This window comes from Phodopus roborovskii, unplaced genomic scaffold (assembly GCF_943737965.1).
Source record: "Phodopus roborovskii unplaced genomic scaffold, PHOROB, whole genome shotgun sequence".
NCBI classification, from domain to species: Eukaryota; Metazoa; Chordata; class Mammalia; order Rodentia; family Cricetidae; genus Phodopus; species Phodopus roborovskii.
In genome coordinates this window covers 12,003,588-12,026,300 of record NW_026126511.1, presented here as the reverse complement: position 1 = coordinate 12,026,300, position 22,713 = coordinate 12,003,588, and the positions used below count along the sequence as shown (strand labels likewise).

At 35.3% G+C, this 22,713-nt stretch overlaps 1 protein-coding gene across 1 annotated transcript; it reads right to left on the bottom strand.

Moving 5' to 3' along the window:
* Positions 1-19,764: 19,764 nt before the first annotated feature.
* Slitrk1 (SLIT and NTRK like family member 1) lies at positions 19,765-22,167 on the bottom strand. The gene has a single exon (XM_051195235.1). The coding sequence runs from the start codon at positions 21,893-21,895 to the stop codon at positions 19,805-19,807; it is 2,091 nt and encodes a 696-aa protein (XP_051051192.1). The 5' UTR covers positions 21,896-22,167; the 3' UTR covers positions 19,765-19,804.
* Positions 22,168-22,713: the final 546 nt, after the last annotated feature.

Genomic DNA, 22,713 nt, shown 5'->3' with positions numbered 1-22,713 from the left:
TGTAATCTAGTTTTCACCAATTTTGTGTCAATGATGAGGGATGCCATTCTGTAAATATGTTTCTCTTATTGGTTAATGAATAAACACTGTTGGCCAATAGGAAAGGAAGATAGGCGGGACTAAGTGACAAGGAGGATTATGGAACTAGTGGGCAGAGGGAGATTCAAGATGGAAGAAGGATAGAGTAGAACGCCAACCCCTCTTTCTGGTAAGATGAAACCACGTGGAAATACTTAGATTAATAGAAATGGGTTAATATTTAAGACAGAGCTAGCAGATGAGAAACTAGTAACTGGCCAACAGAATTATATCATATACAGAGTCTCTGTGTATTATTTGGGGCTGGTGTGATGGTGGGACCTGACTGGCAGGGGAAAAACTACACTTAACATGTCAATGTCAATATGTTTGCAAAATCCCAAAGAAAAGCTTTCACTCCTTATGTAAAAATAAAAAGAACTCATCATTACCCACAAAATGCTGATTTTTTAATAAGTATTTTTACAAATTTGCATTCTATCTGTGAAATTAAAGTGAACTGTAGTAGAAATTTTTTAATTATCACTTTTCATTTATTTGTTTATTCTCAAATAGAGACATAAAGACTCAGTTTTCTACCATCTTACATTATGAGCACAACCCTTGCTTATGTTTCTGATGGTGTTGACTAATATCCAGTAACTCCTAAAGCCAGATTCTACAAAAGAACATGTAGCATGCAGTCTATATATCATTCAGTTTTCTCTGTATTGCTTTGAAGCCTGTCCTGGAACTAGCTCTGTAGACCAGGCTGGCTTTGAACTCACAGAGATCTGCCAGTGTCTGCCCCCCAAGTGTTGAGATTACAGGCATGCACCAAGAACACCTGGTGATGATTCATGTTTTAAAATATTGTTTCTTTGGCTTTTTATCTAAGTGTATAATATAAAATCTTAAGGCAGTATTAAATGATGTTATCGAAATAACAAAATGGAATTCTCTATTGTATTGGCCAGTTTCTATACTGTAGTAACAGACTGATATACTGTAATACTTGGCCTTTGGTGACAGCAGATGAGTGAAGGACACAAAAATACCTGCCTATAGCATTGGAGAAAAATGAGCTGACACCTCAACATATGACTACATACTTCTCACCTAATTTTTGAACAATAAACCATCTCACTCTGCCTTATATGTTATTATTTTTAGATGTTCTGTTATATGCAGCTGAAAATTAATTCCAATTAATAAAGCAGAACTTTAGCTGAATTTGAAAGCTAAAGCAATCTGGCAATTCTATACCTCAATTTCCCATGGCAACAACTGGCTGGAATGGAACATCATCTTTAAATAACTACATTGTCTATCCCTCTGGGCTCATTTATTTAGCAAATAGGATTGATTCCATCTTGATACCAATAACACTGAAACACAGGATTCAGTTTGATTTCTTTAACACAGCATCCATGCATTTTAATGTATGTTGCTTAATTACCTTCTCAGTGTTTTGTTTTGCATCTCTTATTGTTAACCTTAACTAATTCCTCTCCTTGCTTTTCTATATGGACTCATTTAACTTCAACAATGGGAGCGGTACAATTCAAAACAGTAATAGGAAGTCTCCTTTTCTCTCATTTTTCTTCCATGATTTTTTAATATTCTAACATGGAACCAGTGTCTTGTTTTTATTACTATTGTCAAACTCTATAAGCAATAATCAAAAAATTATAGCAAAAGAGAAGCATGACCATACCCACAGTGTAGATACAATAATCACGATGGCTACTTAAGTAATAGCAGATAATATGCACAACACAGACACTGGAGAAATGAGTACTTCATGTCCAGGTAGGGTTGAACAATATGTTACTGACTGAATTAAATTCTTGAGGTGGCATTTTTACTCAAGTCTTAAAAATGCTTTATTTTTGAGATTTTCCACTTGATATTTAGAGCCTGGTTTTGACATCAAGTCAGTGACACCAGGGAAAGAGAACATTTGTAAGAGAGGAGGTCAATGAAACTTTCTTTCTTTCTTTCCTTTTTTATTTAAATTTGAAATAAGGTTGTTTTACATTTCACTCCCAGTTTCCTCACCTTCCCATCTTCCTCTTATTACCCCCACCAAAACCCAGCCCATCCCCTTTTTATTCCTCAGGGAGGGTGATGCCTTTTATGAGGAGGCTTCAAAGTCTGTCATATCATTTGGGGATGGACCTAGACACCCCTCTCACGTGTCTAAGCTGAGAAAGCATCACTCTATTTGGAATGGGCTCCCAAAGTCTATTCATATACTAGGGATAAATACTGATCCATTACTAGAGGCCCGATAGACTTCCTAGTCCTCCTAACTAGCACCCACATTCAGAGGGGCTAGGTCAGTCCTATGCTGCTTTCTCAGTTCTCAGACTGGGATGCATGAGCTCCCCTTTGTTCAGATCAGCTGAATCTGTGGGTTTCTCCATCCTGGTCTTGATGCCTTTGCTCATCCTTCCTCACTCTCCTTAACTGGATTCCAGGAGTTCTGCTAGTTCTAATTCGTAATTTGTACCTAGAAAACTCTTAAACACTTCTCTGTACAAATGTCCCATGTAGCATGAGGTTATTTAGTATTAAATTTAGATGTGGATACTGCCCTTTGCTTGAGGTGTTCACATCCTACAACACTCAATCCCAGTTTCCATTTTCACACTTATAATTAGTTACCAGAGCACATTTATTACATATTTCTTTAAAATATATTCCTTTTTCAGCTTGGCAGTGGTGATGCACACCTTTAATCCCAGCACTAGGGAGGCGGAGGCAGGCAGATCTCCGTGAGCTCGAGGCCAGCCTGTCTACAAAGCTACCTCCTTGAAAAATCATTATATATATAATACATATATTGTGTGTATATATATATATACATATATATATATATATATGTATATATATATATATATATATATATTCCTTCTCAAGGATATTTTACTCAATCAAATCCCATGTAAGCCTCCCGATACCAAGGGAATATAAAGAATGTTATTTTTTAAAGATAGGAATTGACAGGAGTTTAGAATGGAAAATCAAAAGGTTGAATATGTTGCTCAGGAATCTGTCTGTACTTTCATTTTCATACATATAACTCATGTAACAAGTAAACATGTCATAAAACATTTAAAAATAGGACTCTTTGAGAAACTGGGTTGTCTTATTTATCACACTATATCCAACCTTTAGGGTTTCATTTTGGTTTACCGACGAAAGTGCTTTCAACACTTGAGAGAAGCCATAAATTTTGAAGACTATAACCTCAACAGTTATACATATGAAACAGAGGGTTGTAAGTCCAGATTTTCATATTTCCCCTCAGTTTGCTAATCTCTTGTTACCGAGTTAAGTACCATTCATATCAGATAAAAGATGCTAATGTAGTGAATTATCAAGGTATCTAGTTCTTGTTATAAATCTGTGTGAAGAATTTTCTTTACTAGAGGAATTTTCTTTACTTTATTTCCATGTGTTTAGAATTAAGTCTCTATAACCATATGTGAATAATAGATTACGACTTTTTAAATAACTGTATTGTCCAACCATATATACTGTGTACCAAATAAGCCTGATCATTTTGTTTGGAGATAAAAATGTATCACAGCTTTTTTCCACCATAGTAATAGAACATATATTGAATTGACAAAGATTTAAGTTAGTTTTAGAATGTAAACTATGATCTTGACACCCTTATTTCATCACTGAATCAAGCAGATATTCACTTCAGTGTTTTAACTCAGTAACCATGGTATATAATTTGAACCACCTTACAACTTGGCAGTTTTATAAAATGAAAAAAGGCTTGTGTACAGAATTTGCCTATAATTGTTACCTATAGAAATACTTGTAGGTAATAAGTAAAATTTTAAGAATATGATGGTACCAGGCTATATTGTTTCTATTCAGACTGAAGAAGCTAGGTTCCATATTCCTGATATGGAATTAATATAAAAATATCAAACAAGCATTAATATTTGCCCCTGCTATCAGATTAAGCTTAAAGCTTTCATGTCATTTTAATGTTTGTTTTTTGACCTTAGAGAAAGTTGGTGCTAGGGTCACCCCTGGCTGTTTCCTCTCTGTGCTGTAGTACTTGGTTTTTATGTCTGCTTAGTGATGTTTTTCTGATGATTTTGCTCATAACCTTTTCTCCCTGTCCTTGCCAGCCTCCACCAAACACACCAAGTTACAATTCCACTTGAGATTTCATTTTCCTTCTTAATAGACCTTGAAATTTCCTTCTTAATGCCAACAATTAGTCAAACTGAGGATCCTCATTAACTTTGCAGGTTTCCTGACTAATGTCTTGGGGTGATATATTTTAACCTTGTGCATATTTTTGAGCACCATAATATATTCATTATGATGCTGCCTCACTTTAGCTAGTAATTTCTCTATTATTCAGGCCAGAGTGTAGAGTGTTCTAGAGTCTTACTGACACATTCACACAAGTTGATGGCCAGGGTTTTCAGATGGCCTTAAAGAAAGGAATGTAATTAATGATAAAATATTTACAGCTATTTTCTGAAACACTGATCTGTGCTTCAGGTTCATTGTGACTATTAAATAAGATAATATATTATGTACACAAGTTTGCTCAAAAACATCTCACAAAATACATCTGTGTTCAATATAGGAAGTTGAGCTCAAATATGTATTTTATTGGCTAAAAAAATGCTAGGAAACATATACCTTTTAATAATACAGGGAAAATGTTAACATATTTAGTACTGAAGTAGTGAAATTCAAAATCATAGTCTCATGGAAGCAATTGTCCCAATTTACACAATGTTTTCTTGTCTCCAAGTAACAGATACTCAGTTCCTCTCTCCATAAACGGTGAAAATAAGGGTTTTCTTAGTGTACTGGGCCAAAATGCTGAAATTCTCCTTCTGTTATTTTTTTTTAATTTCTCTCTTTCTTTTTCTTTTTTGCCTGCTCCCAGAATATGCATATGGAAAGGGAGAACGAATCTCTGCAGCAACATTCCTGCTGCACAGCCAGGGTCAAGATTGCATTTAATTTTGTCTCAAAATAGTGCCAGGCACATGACAGGACAGGAATGGAAAGATTCTTGCTGTGGTTCCAAAGCAAAGACATTAGAGATCCACTACTTGCTTCTTAATTGTTTCTATCCCTGCAACACACATTGGAAGGTTCCTCCTTCTCTTACCAGAGCAATAATGAGAAATTAAGATGAGAGTTCTTTCTGAAAGTAAAATTTTGTTTTGTTTTTCCCAGGACATTAATGAATTAGATAAGAACACTCATTTAATAAATCTACACATTTCTGATGGCTAAATGGACAGATTAACAAATTTAGCTTAATACATTATGCAATCTTATTGTGTGCTTTAATTTGTAAGAAACTTTTGAAGAAGAGCTTTCTTTACTCTTAAAACAGAAAATTCTGTGTATATTGATCAAGGAAAAGCCAAATAACATAGCTGTTTATGTGGATTGGCTAAAAACACTCTAAGTGGATTACTGAAACAAAGCCAACCATGGTCCTTTGAGATTGACAAGGAGGTTAAGCTTCCAGTAAAATATTGTTCATAAAGTTTCGTGTCCAATATTTGAGAAAACAGCATTTGGTTTTTTTTTTTATCCTTTAATTGAGGAAATTGAATAAAAGACAGAAACTAGTTTGTTTGCCTTAGTCAAATCCCCACAGTTTCCTAGGAATAAAATCATTTCTCAGACAATAAGCTTTCTGATGCTTTAAAAGTGGTGGATAGTAATTATTTATGACTAATACTGCGGTTATTTTCAAAACAAACAGATTACAAGAATTATAAATTAATGTAGGAATATTTTATTTATACTGAACAACCAACTAATTGTGGCCTAATGCAGTTGAAATAAAATTTAATTGAATTTAATGAAAACTAATAATTCATAGTTAATAATTAATGAAAGATTATATGTCAAATTTACCAGAAAACTGAAGCTTTGCTTTCAAATATATTTGTTTTGTATTTCACAATAATATGATATTCTTTTAGAAAGTTTTACATGGCTAGATGTTTAGGTAACTCTCAACTTTAAAATGTAGTATAGTAAATATAGTAAGTCTTCTTTTGTTCACTTAACAAAGTTATGACTTGTTATCATACTTCTCATAGATCCAGTAGAAAAGAAAATTTAAAAAGTCAATACTTTTGGTTGTGAGCCTACCCTCCATGTAGAGTGGGGGGGTGGGGTGGGCAGGGGTTTGGGGTTATGGGAGGGATGTAGAGGGAACTGGGATGGATGCATAAACCAAGGGCAGGATTGCTCTATCGCACTCCGCATTCACAGGAGTCTATTGCTGTTATTTATAGATTGTAGAAAATTATTTTTTATATCTACATAAAAGATTCTAGACAAACTCCATCACTCTTTTTTTAAATGTAAGTTTTGTGGGAAGGGATATAGTTCATTGTCAAAATGCATTCTTAAAAGGATCAACATTGTGGCTTTGACTTATAAAAGTAATAATTAATAGTAATTATAAAAAATAATTGAACAATTTAAAACATATAGTGCAAATCTGGGTAACCACAAGTTTTGTTATGTTAGAACACTACCACATTTTGCTAAATATGTAACTCTGATTTATATGTCTATCCTTATGTTTCCAAAACAAAGGTATTGCTATTACTTGATCAAAAGATTAAGTTCTCTGATAGCTAACTACCACAATCATTATAGAGCATGAAAAAATTCAAAGTATTTATTAAATAATATCATGGTTTGTACTTTGGAAAGTTAATTGGGAAGAATGTGGTTTTGGATGCAGTGATTACTGCTATGTCACTGTCCAAACATATTTCACACCAAAAAGGTAAGTGTTTCACAAACACCACTCATTGTGGTAACACTTACCTTTTGTTATTTTCTAAATACATAGGAAGAACATGGACACCTAATAGAATCATATGGGGAGAACTGAAAATGGGAATTACTCCTTAAGTGGTCAGGTTCTCTACCATTCAAGAAGTGCCTAGATGTTACTGACAACATAGTTATTTTAAATAAAGATGGGAAGGGAATTCTTTTTCACTTAGAATTTTCCTGATGATTTAACAAAACAGTAACAAGAATAAACTGAGCTTTTGTTTCATAGGTTCTCAATAAAAAGTTTATGTGCAAAACAAATCTGCTTTATGGTAGGCTACCTTAAAGAAAACTAACTTGTTTAAAACACTGAATAGGAAAGTAAGCCAGTGATAGACTAAACAAATTATATATTAAGCAGGTGTAGTTTGTTAAATGATTTGTTATATTCACTTGGCCTGTTAGCTCTGCACATGAAAGAATATTCATTTCAGATACCTAGGAATGAGGTAGTTTTGAATAATACACTATTTTAAAATGTACACTACTCTTACTATTTGATATTCCTGTAAAACTGAGGAAGTTAGTATTTCCTTCCTGGGTTAATAGAGACGTTTCTTCTGCAGAGTGTTCTGTATTACTCAAAGAATGAGCTATTCTGAAGAATGCAGTCAGGATGGAGGGATGTGGTCATTGTGCTTCAACAGATGGCAGAACTGAAGGACGGCCAAGGCATCCATGCTAAATGACACACGATTAGACTGAGAAATGCCTAAAACCTGTAGGTATAAAGGCATCAGCTTCCAGGAGTCCTGTACATTTTTATTTTGTGACAAACCACTACATTTTTCTTTTCTGATTTGTCACTAAGCTTATCATTTTAGTATGCTGGGTTCAGTTTTGTTGAAACTATTTTTTTTCTTGTTATTATGTCAACCATCTTGTCTACTCTGCAATTCCAAATAAGTATCCTGGAATCATAAACAAGCCAAGGTGCTTTGGAACACAGGACACCAATGCATGATGAAGGCAAGCACTTGGGAAACAGGCATTTCTTATTGAATCAAAATATGTTTCACCATGTACAATGTGATATTTAAAGTTGTATAACTAAAATTACTCAAACGTACATTCTTAAAATGTTTAAACTAAATATATGTTTTGATGGAACAATTTTAATATATTTTGAGCCACTGTGTGACCATTAATCCTCTGAATTGTGCAATCAACATAGGCTAAGTTAAAAGTAAGCTGTGGTGAAAAAGGACATTCTAAGGGTTTCTCCTAATTAACTTGCAAAATTTAGAATGAGAAATATTCACATCAGCAGCTATCAGTATTACTTGAGTACTAATATTCCACAAACACACACCCATACGTATGTTATGCCAGACAAAACTGAACCAGTGTGTACAACTAATCAAACATAAAAATTGTTCTAATTCTGTATGTGATTTTAAGACAATCTCCCTTAAATAATCACAAATATCAAGTCCCTCACATTCTGAAGGGTATGTTGGAGATATGAAAAAAGGCAAAGCTCTTTAGAGATACAAAGAATTTTAAACAAACAAGAAAGGATATGAAACAATTACTATACTACTTTGCTGTATGGAAACTTTCCAACGACTATGGATTCACCAGAACCAGATCATCAGTAAGTACATATTTGTTATTTTCCAAAGAAATGTGAAAGAAATTATAAAAAGCTAATATTTGAGTAAAATACATTTCAAAATATCTTCTTGCTTTTACTTATTGATTTGCAATGTAAAAAGATGTCCTACCAAATATTTCTATCAAAATACTAACATAAATATGTTTATGTGGGCTAGAACACTTTCACTAAATTCTGTTTTAAGTGTTATATCTCATATAGAACATTTTAACATTAAAATATTATATGTCATATAGAGTTATATCATTTTAGTACATTTTAAAATTTATTTCCTTTTTTATCCTACCTATATTCAGATAACATGGAAGATTTAAATGACTCTTATGTGGTGGTAACACAAGAGAAAGATAATAAGACTTCAAAGTTTATTTACTGTCTCAAGAAGATAGATAAAAGGGTAGAGTGAAGTGAATTAAATTTAAAACGTATCTGTTTTCTTAAAAGTGGATATAGAGCTGGCCAGTCAGAGTTTATTATGTTCACATAACTAAAAGAAAAACTGTAACACCATGGATACCATAAATGTTATAAAATGTTTTGCTATATAAGAATGGATAATATCATCAAATATGCACTGAACACTTAAAATAAATTAATGTTTTAGTCTCTGTAATCTAGTTTTAAATGTCAGGTCGGCCACATTTGGCTTCCCAGTAGTCTTAGGCAAGAAGTTGATAATTCTGATATTCATAATTGGAAATTATAAGTTAATTTTATAAAAAAGAACTATATCAAAAATTGTTTTGAAGATAATACTAAATTCTTATCCAATATGAATGCACTTTGAATAGCTAATGCTTTCCTAAATATTGTAATTGATTGTATCCTTTGAAGTTTTTATCATGTTACTAGGACAGTCTCATTAATACTTGTATTAATATATAATTCAATTAATGTTATATGTTTAAGACACATCACTTATATCAATTGTTGTGTTTGATTAATGGTACACAAGGTTACAGTTTTGACCGGCATAATATATATGTATTTACATATATTACTCCAGAAGTAGTCATGTAGCCAGTAATTTCATCTCTCACAATTGTCATGAGTATTACTACTGTCAGTTACATTTAATATATAACAAACTGATGGAATTAAGATCACAAATAGGTATCAAATTAAAAAATCTATTAATTTGTAAGCTAGGAATAGAAATAACACTGTCTGTCTCTAGAGCTAGGATTCAACCTCTCCAAAATTTCCAGTAATTCTTGATGACTGGATATTGTAAAATAAATTATGCAGTTTATATGAATCTTTTAATTCTTTTTTGTCACTAACCAAGATTCTGTGTACTAATGGCACTAATGATTATATTTTGTTAAAACCAATATCAAATTCTTATTAAAATTAATAAACTGTGTAGGAAGATATACAATTTAATATGGTAACAAATAATGCAAATTACTTCAAGACCATGTCAGTGAGTAAATGATGGAAATCCAGTATCAGCTTTTTAAAAATAACTTAGAGTTTTTAAAGTTAAGTTTTTAAAACTACCTCCCATGGACTGGAACAATTTTATTGCTATAATTTATGGTGTCTATTAGTAAAGTTATCATGTTATCTTTAATGGTTAAATGGATGAATAGAACATTAAAAATGAAGTCCTAGAACATATATAAAGTCATATAAAATTCAGTCTTAGATCTAATAAATTTTGAACTTTGTCATGATAAATGTGGAGGGTTTTTTTTTTCTTCTTGCCTGAGTTTCTGAACACTCATACCACATATCTATTTATGCAATATCTTTAGTTATGCAAGATTTTGAAACTCAATCTACCAAGCCAATTCTAGGGCTTTTAGCTCTCTCCAGAAAACACTTTGAGTAAATTCTAGCTCAAGGTTCATATTTTCTATGGAAGTTAAGATTCATTAGAATTGAGGACTCTGTTTATATCATAGAAGAGACCTAAGATCACAAAGCAGGTTAGTGGAAAACATAAGGGATAATCAAAGCCTTCTGAGACCAGAGGGTATTTATTGGGTTTTTATTGATTGGTTTAGTTAACTTTTCTATAATTCTATAAAAACTATGCAAGAATCTTGCATTCATTATCATGAGAATATTGTGTATCCATGACAGTTTAACTTCATTTAAAATAATAAACATTTACAACATGATATCATGTCTATATGGAAGAAATAGAAATAAACTTAAGATTTATGGAGAAGGGAGCATACTAAGAAGGAATGTATCTTCCTAAAATGTTTAGTACTAATATTTGCATTTCAACATTACAAAAATAAAAGAGAAATTCCTTTCAATATACTTTGAGGAGTAATTTTAATTACAGTTTGATTGTTGGAAACTAAGGAGGGTTTGTGAGTGTGCGTTTTGGGGATGTGCAGATAAATAGTTCCACAAAAAATCAGAATTCCCTTTTTTCAAATTTTGTTGTCCACCTAATATTTGAGCTAAATTACTCATGGTGTATATGACTTTTAAGAACCAGGCAAACTGTATCGTGTTTTAAATGTACAGATAAAATGTAAATCACCTAAAACATACTCCAATTTTACTCCTACCCAATAAATGTGATGGTGTATACCTTTTCTGCATCATTTGTGTGTAATTTTTTTTTGTTTGAACTTTGAATAAATCTGCCCTGAACGTATTACACACCAATTGAGTTGAACCAAAGGGTGTTTCTCATCTATAAAATAGATGAGATATTGTTTAATTTTAGTGTTTTTCCTCACACTGCGTTCTGCATTCTCATGTTCAGCAATTCACACAAAAATAAAACAAAATTTAAAAAACCTGTCATCTCATACTAAACACTAGAAGGTCAAAATCTATAATGTAAAACCAACTGCATCATATCTTCCTTTCCCATTAAAATGAAAAATTATGAAATTGGTTGATTAAGCCAAAAGTAATACTCTCAAAAACCTGCTGTCTTTCTATTGTAGCCATTCCAGCACATTGCCCAGCTGTCCAGTTCTGTCTGGGTTACTGCTACTGTATCCTACCTACCCCAGATTCCACAAGAGCAGCTTCTTGCTACCATGTTTGCAGTTAATAATTCAGTTTCACTGAACAATCCATCATGACTGTCTAAGCATAGTACTTCGATCATAGCACTTGCTGGTTGCGATTTTCTATTATATGTAAAATAAAATCAAATTTCATTTTTTGGTTTATGACACATTATCTGGCTCCTAGCTTCTGGCTTCTCTATCTGTTTATCTGAATCCACATCTGTCTATGTCTATATTCTAGTCCTTTGAAAATTTTTTCTATTCTTTAAATATATTGTACTTATTTAGAATTTAGCATTTTTTTCAATTCATAGTTTATTTTCCAGTATCTCTCTACTACCATATCTTCAATTATCCATCAATTGTTTTTGCCATTGCCTACTCTCCTAATGTAGCAACGCCCCCCAGAAATAACTCTTATAACTTCCCTTTTAAAAAGTCATCACCTTCCTTCCTATTGTACTTTGTCATCATCATTTACAATGACTTTCATTGTCATTTATTTGTATTCTACAGTTTTTATTGAATTAAATTAAGATAATTAACAATCTGCAGTCTTCTTATTTAGCTTTAGTATCACTCTATGAAAATCTGCTTTAATAAGTGGTCAAAGAATTGTGTTGAATAAATGAAAATATTTTGTCATCTCCTAGACCTGTTTTCTATCTCTTACTGATTTTACTTTATTGAATCTGGCATCACTAAACTAAAGTTATGTTACTTTACCTATGTAGAATACCTTCAGTTGGTACAAACATCACTTGTATAACTCCAGAAATCAAACAAATTTATTATAAATTCTATGCTGAATATATTTCTGCAATATAGTTGAAATGTCAACCTAAATAGGGATTGCAATATTAAGAAAGATCTTAATAGATATAAAATTCATTTAACATATTTAGAATTATATAACATAATATACAAAAGTATGAAGGTTATTTCTACTTATCAATTTGGTAATATCTTTCAAAGATAGAATTTAATAGGTACAATGTGAACCATCCTTGTACAATATTTTACATTGCAAAATGCTTAGAAATATTTTGGACTGACTTCTGATCAACAACTAATACACCAAGTTCGTCTAAACTGATATTCCACTTAATTATACGTTACAAATTTTGATGTATAATCGGATTCCATATCACATAATTGCATTTTTAAATATTATGACAATTTCTTGCTGTTGGTGTCTTAGTTTCAAGACAAATTCTTCATGATTATTATGATACAGAATTATAACATTTAGTAGCAAATTAGAAGGGTATCCTTGTTTTGTATTCATGACTCAACTAAATATTATAGGAATATTGGTATCTTGTTGCTAGAATGTTTATAATTATGCCTAAGAATAAAATGTCATCCCATCAAAGTTTTGCTGTTAATAAAAATTGAAACAAGGGTTATCTTTTATTAACTTGTTTTGTAGCATTGGAAAAATATGCATCAAAAAATTAGATGAACTGAAACCATTAACTTTTTAATAATTTCAATTCCTTTTACACAGTCTAATACAGACATTGACTCATGTGCAGCCATTATGCAGAAACTTTATGGAAGTTGCTAGCGCTAACATTTTACTCAGTGATGAAAAATACGTATTAAACCACACATATTAAACAATTTTTCTAGAAGCTAACAAAAATACTATGTTAAATAAGCACAAAGAGGTTAAGTTTATTGAATTCATAATTGAGTCAGATTAACTACAAAAACTAATATCTAAAAGTCTATATAAAATTTGAATATTTATGCTTTTGGTAATACCCAATTTTGACCTTAGTCATATAGGCTCATATATTCATACAAATCAGTTATTTTTAAAATAAAAGCTGACTGGATAAAATTTGTGGATGATAATATAATACATACCTATGGGGATTTTATTTTATCATTAATTTATAATCCTGTTTTATGTAGGTGATGGGCATTTTTGTATGCACATATAAACACTCAAATTATATACATATCACAATTTTGTGGATTTCTTTCTTATTTCATAATTTGCCTTGGGATGCTGCTATAAATATCAGTCTATATTAGAATATATATTATTATTGTATTAGTACTTCAATTACAAAGGGAAGTATAATATGGACAGAACCACGGTTGAAGGTAATATGTCTCCTTTTACACCTCTTTCTAGGTAACCGGCACTATTTCTTTGATAATCAATACGCAATGTATCATTTGTATTTGAGCCCTTCCAGTTTTCACTGTGTACTTACTTTCCCTGTCAATATGATATAGCAAAGCATGTTTTCTTCCTCTATTCATCTGCCAAGAAAAGAAATAGAGTAAAAAAGCAAGGTGTGAAAATGAGCAAGCACATGGCTCTGCCTACAACTCTTTGAGTGTGACACCATTGGACATGAGCAACTGCAAGCTACTGTTACACAACTGAAGGTTAGGTTTTACTAAGTAATATATTGACTGAAAACGTTTAGCTTTAAGAGGAATTTAAAGTTTTTGCATAAATTTCTACATAGAAGTTATAGAATCCTGATCGAGTCCCGTGGTGATTATTTCTAAAGTAATGTCATATCGTATTTAACACTAAAATATAACACTTTACTTCTCAAGTACAGTAAGTTAAAAAGTTATTTGTCATTTACTTAAGGTTTTACAAAACCTACATCTCTTTAAAATGAAAAGGCAGAAAATTATGATCGATGTACACAATGGTGGACATTATGTAATTAAAAAGGAAATGAAGATAACAGTAAATATCTATCATTTAAAAATATTGTTTGACATTTTAACTTAGTGAATAACAGTTGATGAAAAGGATTGCAATGGCTAATGATCTAAATTACTAAAGCGACATCATAGGGTCTACTAGTGTTACATACTGCCAATGATGTGCCATGTTCTTAATCCTATAATTTGTATATCATAGCTGCATATGTTATAATTCCTTGAGATTAGGATAACCTCATGTTGCTTTAATAAGAAATAACCTACAATACAAGCAGCTACAGGAACATCCAACCAATAAAGAACTTAAAACATGTATTTTCAAATTCATCTCCCCGGGGATTTTGGAAATGGGTCAGCAGGGAAAGTACATAGGACAGCATATACATGATTTATCATCAAATACATAAACACCAGTTTGTGCCTGTAACTCAGAAATGACAGACAGAAAAAGGAGAGCCCTGGGTGCTCTAGATGGAACTAAGCTCTGGGTAAAGTGAAAGACCCTATCACAAAAGCCAAGTTGGAGAAGCAATTGAAGAAACTATCTGACCCACAAAGTCATGTACACCCACTTCAGACATGAGTGTGAGCAAACATAAACATAAACATACACGCACATGCACACACACACACACACACACACACACACACACACACACACACTTTGATTTGTAATGAAAGCCTTTATTACCTGCTACATGGAGCAGGTAGATCACTTAAAATTGATATTTCAGCACCAACCTGAACAATATCAGAGAAAATGTTTCTGTGATGAACATGTGCAGACTGTTTTGTCATGACTTAAAAAGCAGCAAATAATGACAGAATATGTATGGAGTGCTCACATTGTATTGGATCTTAAATGCAATTTACACTGACTAAATTAAAAACCTTTATAATTTAAAGAAAGACTTGAGCATCTGCATTATTTTGGTATCTTTGGGAGTTCTAGGAATTAGTCTCTTAAGACACCAAGGGTTACCATAGTCTATATCAACCTAGTAAGTACAAGGCTAACATTGACAACAAGTAAACATACTTTAAATTCTTAAGTCACTCCCTAGCAAACTTTGTACAAAACATGAAGCACAACTCTATGTCAACAGTATACTCCAACCATTCTATATTAAAAGTAAAAGGAAGAAGAGACATTAATAATCTAATCAATAGTTATACTAACCAAGCGCAAGACAATAAACTAAAATTGGCAGTCTACTGCATTGAAAAGGTTACACTGAGCTTTAAAAACTTAAAGAAATCCCAAGATGATTTCTTCAGTGGCCTACTTAATTCAAAAATACATTTCTAGAACACTTAGCTCATCATGACCTTAACTATTCTATTTTCATTTCTAAAATCTAACTAAATTTTAATAACACACAACATGGTTGACACCTGTTTATGTTGCTGCATTTCTTGGCCTGTAGTGATCTCATGGAATGTAAGGCCCCTTTCTTTAGTTGTAATAGGGTGAACATTATATTAAATTATTGACCTTTTTTTCCCTGAATTTCATTTGTATCACCTGGAATCTAGCCTTCAAAAATAAAGCAGATTGAACTTTGAAAATAAAGTAAAAGGAAAGTAAACCAAATCGTAGCTAAAGTTGAAATTAAATTGTTAGCATAATGTATATATATTATCAATCTCTAAAAGAAAGCACCTCAAATAAAAATATGTATCAACTAGCTAGCAGAAGTGCTGAAATAGATGCCACTAGTTTAAAATCCCACAATCCTATTATCAATACACACTTCACCTTCACACTTGAAAAACCATCTATCTCTCTATGTCAAATAAGGTTTATGAAAGACCTTAGAACAAACTAATGTATTGTCTTCAGAATGACCAATATAATTTAAGTCCATAATAAAATTTCTGACAATTATATTTACACCTAGTAGAAATACGTTAGGTAAAGCAGCTGCATTATATTTATGTTAAAACAGTTATCCCAGCTTCTTCCTGTATAAACATGAAAAAGTATTAGACGAAAAATTTCTATGGCAACATCTTAATTTCTACTACTATCTTAACTACAGTGGGATGCACAGCAGTTTAGACCTTTGAAACCATTTAACTATGTAAGATAAGCTGTCTTGTTTTCTTTTCCTTCCCATTGGTCACAATTAAGAGCTTTTCATCTCATTGTGATGCAATAAAATATGTTTAACTACAAGCAGAATACTTAAACTATGAACGTGAAAATACAGTTATATGAGCATTTTGTGTAAATCGAAAACAAAAGATACTAAGCACTTTCAAATGAAACATACCTGAGAAACCACATGCATTATGTGCCCTGCTACTTACATGTATCTCAATAAAGTACATATAAAATCATATCTATGTAAATTAAATTGTGGCAGAGGCACTCTACTAAACCGAATAAAGCATACTCTAAAAAATAAATTCCTGCACTATGAAATCATAGGGCATGCTTTTTCTATAGGTGTTCATGTTTATTATTATTTATTAAGATTCTGGAAACATTATTGAGATTGGAATCAATGTAAATATAATATAGACCCAGTGGTGTGAATACTTAGCCTATGGAACACTCATCATTTTCCTCATATCTTTCTTTTATTCTAAGGGAAAGCACTGCATATTTAACTCCACTGAATTTGAAGAAAGATGCATTTGCCATAGATATATTAAAAATAAAGTGATCACCACTACCACAATTGGGAAACTGAAACCTTATTTTCCATCTGTTTTATAGTAATAGTCTTTATGTGTTTACATAAAGGGTTAGTATGATGATTGCTCCATATAAAAATGAGGTTTTGAGGTATGAAGGAAATTGAATTAAATGCCATTCTACATTTTACCATATATGCTTTAAAATACTTGCGCTGTCCTTGAGCCTCACTTGCTTCATCTATATAATGGAACAACAATATTTTAGAAAATCGCCCTATGATGCTGAAATTTAAATGATAGTGTAAAGTAGCAAGTCTGGTCTACGAATACTGTAAACTATATCATCAGAGAATTATTCTGACACTTGATTTTTATTTAGTAATCTGTTTACCTAAAGGCAATTTCCTTCTCCGTTCAAATCTTCTATAACAGGTTCCTGTTTCCTGACCATGTATCAATTTTAAAGCCTTCTAGTGTGCCTCAGTCAATATTTCTCAATAAATGTCACCCTTTCATGAGACATTGCTGTCTTCCTTGTATTCTTCTTTCCTAATGTCATAGGAGAGATGACCCACCCCTCCCTCATTTTTTTTTGCATTTTTTTGCATGAACAAATCTGTTGTTTACAAAAAAATATGCAGTTTTCCCCATAAAAGCTTTCATATGAAAATAAATATAAATAAACAACCAAGACCAATTGCCAGAAACAATGGTTTCCAATATTATCATTATGAGATGTAGTCCACAACCAAAAGAATCAAGAAAAATAAATAATGGATGCCCTTGGGAATACTCATAATTTATAATAAAGATGTTATTTTAAAAGTGTTAAATATTGTATACTCCAGAATATCGCTTTCCTATGAAATTATTTCCCTTTGGAATATGAATTCTAACTGACAAATCTAATTCCAGATTATCCTGGGGGTTTCTGCTGAGCTGGCCTGGAATCCTGCGGTTAGAGTCTGTGGTCTGCTGGCTTTGCATACTTCTCAATAGTGGATGTGGTGGAATGCAGCCCCCATCATTTGTGTGGTTTGTAACCTAACTGCTGATAAAATGGACTTGCTTAGAATTCCCTCAGGCATCTGCTTCAGACCAGAATTACATTGGTCAGTAAAATTCCAATAGTTCACTGCTTTCCCTGGGTAATTACTGGGCCATAGTCAAAACTGGGATGAAGAGTGCAACACTTTTTTAGGATAATGATTGATTTCCATAAAGATGAGTACTCCAACAATTTTCAATATGTAGTTGCTGGGGCGGGGAGGGTGGGTGGCCACTAATTAGTTTTCCCGTTTTCAGCAGATGTTGAATTCAAAATGCCAGCAGCATTTCAACCGTCAGTCATTAAGGTTGTCTTTCTTGGAGGAGTACTGACCAGTGAAATCCCGCTCTGTTTAATGAGACCGATTTAGACAGAGTCAATTAAGTCAAATCTATCTTAACCTCTCCAATATATCTGCAGGGTGGGCAGCACCAACAAAACCAGCAGTGAGGGATTTCCAGTATTAATGACAGGATTCACTGACGCATTTGGAGAAGGGGAGGGGAGGGGGGTTGTTAGGGTAAGACCAAACCTTATGGACATTGGAAAAGCAGTGAAGTGGAAGAGAATGTGAGAGACTGAGGGAACTAGGGAAGGTTTAAACATTAAAGTGATTAAGGTGAGAGCTTTACAGGGCCCAGGAAAGGAACACCCCCCCCCAACCTTCCCCCTCCCCCCATCCCTTCCACCCTAAACCCAAACAGAAAGCTGGAAAAATGTAAGGACCCAGATTTGAAAACATTTTCACTTTAATACTGAAAAAATATGCCATTATAAAATCCTCGAATAGAATTAGTAAGTTTCACGTGCTTCCTCGGTTCTTTGTTCCTACTTTATAAGTAAGATTTATACCAGCACACAATTGCTACCATAGAATCGCAGCCTAAGCACTAGAGTGACATTAATTGGTCATGCTTAACTGCCCCAGAATCTTTTTTTCTTAAATAATTACACTGGTACTATAATAGAAATCATGGGTACTTATTTTACATTCAGATGGAAGGCATTATTGGATATGTATAGAAAAATATTCCCCCTCAAAAACTAAAATAAAATCAAACATCACCATCAAAATAAAATAATCAAAAAACAACCCTTAAAAACTTTGCTCAACAAAATACATCGTTAACTCATAGAATGGACGGATGACTAGCCATGCAAATGTCTTAAATAAAACCTTTACATTTTTTTTCACAGTAAACATACTCTCTGAACTGCCTACCAATCACAAATAATGGCGAAATGGCACTTTCTGATTATACTGTATTTTGTTTATAGAAAGTTTGATACGATGGGACTTATCAGGTAAGAGGATGGGTGCTGTGATGCCGTCTCCAGTCGCAGTGGGAAGTTGGTGTTGGGGCGGGGTAAGAGTCCCTGGAGCGTGGTGTGGATTCCATGCGAGCCATGCAGCACTTTTTGTTTTTTGTTCTTGTCAGGAGTCAAAGTTATTTATTTACATTACATTCATGCCTTCGTGCAACTGCCCATCCCTGCATAACCAACAGGGAGCCATCTTCGGGCTATCCACAGGGGAAAAATAGATATCTATCTCTCTATATAGATGTGATATATGTAAATATGTATAGAGCCACTGCAGCCAGCCCCAAGGGACCTTTGGCCCAGAGCAAGGGGCTCAGTTCTTCCGGTAGGCCCCATGCTGGGCTTTCCGTCAAAGGGAGCTCGGAGCAAAGTGTAAGCAAGCTGAGCTCACAGCTCCACAGTCTGCTCTTTGTTTTCAGAAGGGCCAGAGCCTCTTAGCTGAGTGAGTTCATAGTTATTCATTTACTTATGTCCGTCGGGGCAAGAGACACGCTAGATCTGGGTCAATGTTCTCCTACTCCCCCGAGATGCAAGCGGCAGAGGACACATCCTCTCCTCCACTCCTCCCCCTTTAGGGGCTAGGGCTTAGTCTGAGAGTGAGTGAGAGCCGCAATCATACACCCTGTGGGCCCCATCTGCATTGTAAGGCCCATTGTGCCAGTAGGAAGAGTCACAGACTGTCTGTAGGGAATTAATTTCGGACGCTGAGGAATTGGCATCCCTTCTCTTGGACCGCTTTCGGTTCCTCAGGATAAACACGAGCATGCCCACCACGGTGAAGGCGGAGGTGACGAACACCAGCAGCAGTCCCGGGACCAACACGGAGATGGACACTCTGCTTGTGTCTAGGTAGGAGTTGGAGTGCGTCCCGGTCTCCGCCAACCCAGTGCTGTTTTTACTGTGCGAAGTTAACGTGGGCGAGATCCTCGCGTACAGCTGGGGGCAGATCTCGTCATTGGAGAGCAGCATGAAATCCTTCCTGAAGAAGTTCACCGGCGTCTCACACTTGAGGTCGCTCATCAGCACCTCCGAGCCCAGACGTTCTGCCCATTGCTTGAAAGGCACAATGGTGCAGGAGCACTCCCAGGGGTTGCCATGCAGGTCTATCTGGATGATAGAGGTTAACTGGTCCAGCACCCCTGCCACAGGGAGGTACATGAAGTAGTTATTGTGCAGGCTGAGCTTAGACAGGGAGACCCCAGCAAAAACGTCCACGGGTAGCGACCTTAGCAAGTTGTTGTTGAGAATAAGAATCCTCAGCTTGGGCATGGCATTAAAAGTGCCAGGGAGAATGAGCTGAATCGCATTGTACTCCACGTTCAGATACTCCAGATTCTGCAGCCCAGCAAATTTCTCCCGGGACAGTGTGTCCAGGTAGTTGCTATCCATGTACAGCCACCTGAGGTCCAAAAGGTTCTTGAAAGTGTTGTTCTCTATGTTGGCGATGTTGTTGTTGCCCAGATCCAACAGAATGAGGTTCTTGTAATCCACAAAGTGTGATTTTCGGATGCTGTGGATCTTGTTATCTCGAAGGAAAAGCTCCTGCACATTGGAGAGCTTAGGCTTCAAATCAGCCAAGCTGCTCACGTTCCGATTGTTACAGTTCATCTTTAAGCCTGAGCCTGGGATGTGGTCACAGCTGCAGCCCCCGGGGCAAGGCAAGCCTTGCAGTGGGGGTTTGTTTCTGGCGCTCCCAGTTGCTATCGGTGGTGTGGGTTTGATTTTGAGCTGCCAGTTGCCCGGGATCTTTGTACCTCCATTTGGAACAGACCCTGGGGTGGCATGCTCCTCTTGCCCATTCGTCTTGAAAGGAGTTGGCAGGGGGCCAGGAGCAAAGGTCTCTTCCTGGGCAGGGGGAGCAGGGAGGCTAGAATCCACTCGGTTTTTCAAAGGACACAAGTCCTGCTCAGTGGTTTCATTGAGGTCTTTACCCTGTAGCCTGGTGGGGGCTTCGCAGACCACTCTGCCGATCAGAGCATTTTTGGGAATGTTCTCCAGCCATTCTTTGAGGGAGAGCAGATCACAGGTGCAGTCCCAAGGGTTATCCTCTAGCAGGATCTCAGCAATGCCAGGGATCTGCTCCAAAACCTCCTCATAAGGCAATGTTTTCAGCCTGTTTCCCCGGAGGTCGAGGTGGGTGATGGGCACATACTGGAATACATTGGCAGGTAGGGTGCTGATGAGATTGTCGTTTAAAATGAGGACTTCCAACTTGTTCAAGTCCTGGAAGGCCCCTGGGTCTATATCCCGTAATAAATTAAAATCAGCCTGGAGGTATTCCAGATCGTCCAGTCCCAAAAAAGTCTGCTTTCGAAAAGACTTGATCTTGTTATTGTTGATATGCAGCCTTTTTACCAGCTGCAGCCCCAGAAAAGCCCCCGGAACGATTTCATGCAAGCCATTGTTTTCCATATGCAAACTAACCGCATTATAAAAGTTAGCGAACTCATTAGGGAAAAGTCGAGTGAGGGAATTGCCATGCAGAAATAAATGGTAAAACTGGGAAGTCGGGGCGGTGAAGCGCTGCAGACTTGTAAAGCCCTTTTTCTCACAGTCTACGTGTAAGTCCCCTTCTATCTCATTGCAAGAACAGATCTTCTCTTTACAAACGTCCCCTGTAACGTTTCCAGCGGCAAAACAAAGAGACGTCTCCAGCAACAGAATCCAAAGCAGCATTTTTAAAGCGAGCAATTCATCCCAGATCTCATCACAAAGTAACAGCAACCATCCTGCTCGCCACAGACACAATTCAAGTTCATTTAGTACTCCAATGTCCGATCCCAGAGAAAGAGAAAAAAGGGGTTTGGGGGGGTGGGGTGGATTCCTTCCTCCCTGACCCCCCCGTACTGCAATAGCCCAGACGCCAGTCAATAATTATATCCACAAACTATCCAGGCACATAGTGCAAGGCAAGCAGAAAAGGGGGTGGGGGTGGGTGGAAAGTAGGGAGAGAGAGAGAGAGGGAGAGAGAGAGAACAAACTACTCCCCCTCACCCTTTAAAAATAACCAAAATAAGTTAAATATATACCTGTAAAATTAAAAGGAAACGCACCCTTACAGAATCGTGTTTAGAGGTCCTCACTAACCAGGAAGGGAACAATGCTAGCAATTAGATGCAAGTGCATGTTAGAAACAAGCAGGTTTGCAGCGTAGTACAGGCGCACTGCCTGTGATGGCTGTGCGTCGGACTGACCTTGCCTCTCTGATACAAAGCAGGGCTCTCGGCGGCTTCAGTGGTCCAGGCAGCTGGAGGAGTTCTTGTCTTGGTTGCGGGTTGCACAGAAGTACCCCCGAGGTGCTGTCCAGGGCCCCCGGTGCTGAAATCACGCCCGTCCAGAAGACTCACACTGCCCAGCCAATGGCGCTGGAAAATTTCCGCAATCGCTGCATTTTGTGGATGTCCATCCTGATCCTTTTCCCCCTTTGGCCGTCTTCAGCCTTCTATTTTTTTCTGTGCTCCGGCCGCTGCTTAGTAGCTCTTCTTTGCTTGTTC

Excerpts from the sequence above, each read along its gene's own strand:
- Slitrk1 (XM_051195235.1), bottom strand. The coding sequence starts at position 21,895 with ATGCTGCTTTGGATTCTGTTGCTGGAGACGTCTCTTTGTTTTGCCGCT.